The sequence below is a fragment of the Austrofundulus limnaeus genome, unplaced genomic scaffold (genome assembly GCF_001266775.1).
Source record: "Austrofundulus limnaeus strain Quisiro unplaced genomic scaffold, Austrofundulus_limnaeus-1.0 Scaffold1807, whole genome shotgun sequence".
NCBI lineage: Eukaryota > Metazoa > Chordata > Actinopteri > Cyprinodontiformes > Rivulidae > Austrofundulus > Austrofundulus limnaeus.
In genome coordinates this window covers 32,890-36,265 of record NW_013954209.1, presented here as the reverse complement: position 1 = coordinate 36,265, position 3,376 = coordinate 32,890, and the positions used below count along the sequence as shown (strand labels likewise).

General features: G+C 34.0%; 1 protein-coding gene across 2 annotated transcripts in view; it reads right to left on the bottom strand.

The window, feature by feature from the left end:
• Window positions 1-132: 132 nt before the first annotated feature.
• Window positions 133-3,376, bottom strand: part of LOC106536411 (transcription initiation factor TFIID subunit 4) — a gene marked incomplete at its 3' end in the record, with an annotated part of 9,253 nt that continues 6,009 nt past the window's right edge. For both annotated transcript variants that reach the window (XM_014033687.1, XM_014033689.1), the window contains 4 exon segments: window positions 133-348; window positions 1,909-1,998; window positions 2,088-2,210; window positions 2,318-2,452. In XM_014033687.1, the coding sequence (XP_013889141.1) occupies window positions 133-348; window positions 1,909-1,998; window positions 2,088-2,210; window positions 2,318-2,452 (564 nt within the window).

The following is a 3,376-nucleotide window of genomic DNA, read 5'->3' as shown; positions in this document are numbered from 1 at the left end:
CACACACACACACACACACACACACACACACACACACTAGTTAAAGTAAAAACTCCCAAAAGCAGTGCTTGCACATCTACCCAATCATGTAATCTAAAATGGTAATGGATGGTACAGTAGCAGCAACTTTACCAGTCCATGTTTACTATTGGGAGTCTGCGAGAGGCTGATAGCTGCAGTTTTGATTGTGGCAGAGCCTGTGGTTGTGGCGACAACGGAGGAGAGGGGAGGTCGTAGTACCACAGCGCTGAGGGCAGAGGAGGTTGTGGTAGTGGGCTGAGGCAGCTGGCTTTCCTGGATGAAGGCCTCCGGGTCTGGAGTCATCTGACGCAGTGCTGGGAGACTTCTCTACAAGCGGCAAGAGGAAACAGAGCGATAAAGTCAATGATTTCTTTATTGTTAAAAAAAAAAGCTAGTAATATTAGCTACTGACAATAACAATGAGTTCATTTTACTTTAGCTTTATTCTGGACCTGGACATAAATTATCTTCTCCACAGTGTTGTGCAACAGTTTATTTGGCTTATACAAACAGGTTTTATTTCTACATGCCACTGGTTTATTAGGCAGTGACTAAACATTGCATATTTTGTTTTCCCTCATTAAGAACACATTGGCTTGCTTCATAACAAGCCTTTCACATTTTCTGGCACCAGTAAAAACTATTCAGAAAGTTAAACTATCAATGAGTCTTTCACACTGTGGTAAGGCACAGGGTCAGAGTGTGACATAAAACATTAAAAAAAAGTATTTATGTACCTATAAATCCAGTCAGCAGCTCCTTTTTTTGAAAATCTTAACTGTAAATAATTCTATTATATCTCAGTTCTCACACTTTAACTGGCCTGCAATCAGCTAAATAAAGTATTAAAGTAGTCTTTTGTTATTCAGCGATGCTAGTTACTGATGCAACCTGAAGACTCCACACTGTGCTTGTGTATGTAGTCTAATGAGCACATTGTCTTCACAACATCAATAATTTAGTCTGTATGCCCCATTTTTCCCTTTTTAAGCTGACCTGCTTGTTACTGGTTGACCCATGCAAAGCACCAACACCAGAAAAACACAGAGAAAGAACCAAGTCCAGCATTCAGGTTTTTACTTTTATTTTTTAATGATTATATGAAGATAAACAAGATGTCTGTTAACATATTGCTTCATTTTTGTTTGTGGAGTTTTAATTGTTAAATAATCTTTTATTTAAAACTGTGTCATAATTTATTTGTCATTCTCTGGTAATAAACACATGCTGGTCTTTTTCAAAGATCTGTTCAAAGATCAAAAAGAGAAACTGTTTTGAAACAACATCTTTAAGATTTTTTTTTGTATTAAAATAAAAAATGAAGTTAGGATTGATGAGAATTAGCTAGATTATTATATAGTCATTATACTGTTCACTAGACACAAACAATGATTCTGCAAAACTATTAATATTTGATTACTATACTATTAATGTTTTCTGTAGGTTTATAATATTTGTATGAAAGTTTGTTTGCAGAAATTCCTGATGTTCATACCAGAAGTTTCACAATTTATGCACAATCTATTTCTGGAACAACCTGCCCACACTTCAGCGCAACCATCATAAGCTGTCCTATAAATCAGTAAATATATAATACCTATGGATTTTTAAAAGTATTTGTTTGTATAACAAGGTTTCCAAAATCTCAGCAAGTCAAAATTATAAATTTATAAATATGTTTGTAAAGTCACAAGGTTTACAGTTTAATGAAATCATCACATTGCCAACTTTTAAACAAAAATATATAATATACAATGAGTTTGACATAATTGTCATTTTTACTGCACGTTTGTAGTTATGTAATTAAACTTCAAAATGCTGACTTTAAATGTAATAAGGCCTTATTTTCCCATTTATATTTAACTTTTGGTGAGTCATTTACCTTACCTTAAGAAAAAGAACAAGGTATGGCTGAGGTGAAGAGTTTAACTCCTGATACAACCTACTGGTGAAGTCCTCAGGTTCTATCTTTGCTTCCTGTTATAATTAAAAAAAAGAAGATGGATTAAAACAAAAATAGCCTAAGCAAACTTAGGATATAGAAAACAATAATGAAAGAAAAATACCAGCAGGCTCTTGACCAGCTGCTTGACATTTGCCGTAGTCTCAGATGATTGTTTACCACTTGATGCTAGCTTGATAAGTGTAGATAAAAAGTTTTTACACTTTTTTACATTCTCCAGTGTTTCCTTAAAAAAAGAGAAAACATAAATAAACAAAAATTAGGCAATTGTGTAATTTAATACTATTTTTTATTTACAATTTAAAGTAATCTAGGTTAGCTCTGCTATCTTACAGGTGTGATTCCAGTCGGAGTGACAGGTGTCCCCTTGGCCCCGAGGGACCCCATCCTTTGAGTTACTGATGCTGCAGGCTGGACTGTGGCGGATGCTCCAGTGGAAGTGGCACTTCCTCCCAGCATAATGGTATTCTGCATGTGTCATTGGGTATAAACATTAGGGTTGGACAAAATCGTATCATGTGCAATTATACCGTCAGAAAAACTGTCACCAATTAATATCTTTTAGTGTCACGTGATGATGTTTCAGTCAGTCTGTCCCTTAAAAGCAGTGAAGTAAGCACCGGAAGGCAGTGTTGTATAAAATACCTCAAAGTGATACTTGAGTAAAAGTACAAGTATCTTATCATAAAAATACTTGGGTAAAAGTTAGTCTTCTCTAAAAATATTACTTGAGTAAAAGTCAAAGTAAAAGTACTGAGTAAAAGTGAGCAGTTAGATTTTCCAAAATGACATTTATTGGGAGGTGACTTCTCAAAAAAATATTTTTTTCTAACGGCGTGCAGCTGTGATGGGTTGTGTACAAACTAATAGGGTGTCAGAATGGTACATATTTATACTTCTCATCCAACTACAATTAAATTCACTCTATCCAGGAGACACAATTTATCAGGATGGTATTTTTTAAGTATTAACAACTCGAAATAAAATAGGAGTAACGACTTTCTACTTCTTACCTTTTAAAAAAAATGTAGTGAGTAGAAAGTACAGATAATTGTGTAAAAATGTAATGAGTAAAAGTAAAAAGTACGCTGAAATTTGAATTACTCAAGTAAAGTACACATACCCAAAAATTCTACTTAAGTACAGTAATAAAGTATTTGTACTTTGTTACTTTACAACTCTGCTGGCAAGGAAATAACATGGGCCACATTTATTAAAGATATGCTGTCACTCCATAGTGCAAAAGGTGAGTTTTAATTCACAACTTACTATTTTAACCTGTTAAAATGAAGAAGTTAGTTTAACTGATTAATTGTAAATATAATTTTAGAAAACAGGGTAGCTGATTCAGAGTCAAAAAGTGCAATTATCTATTAATCATCACATTAATTG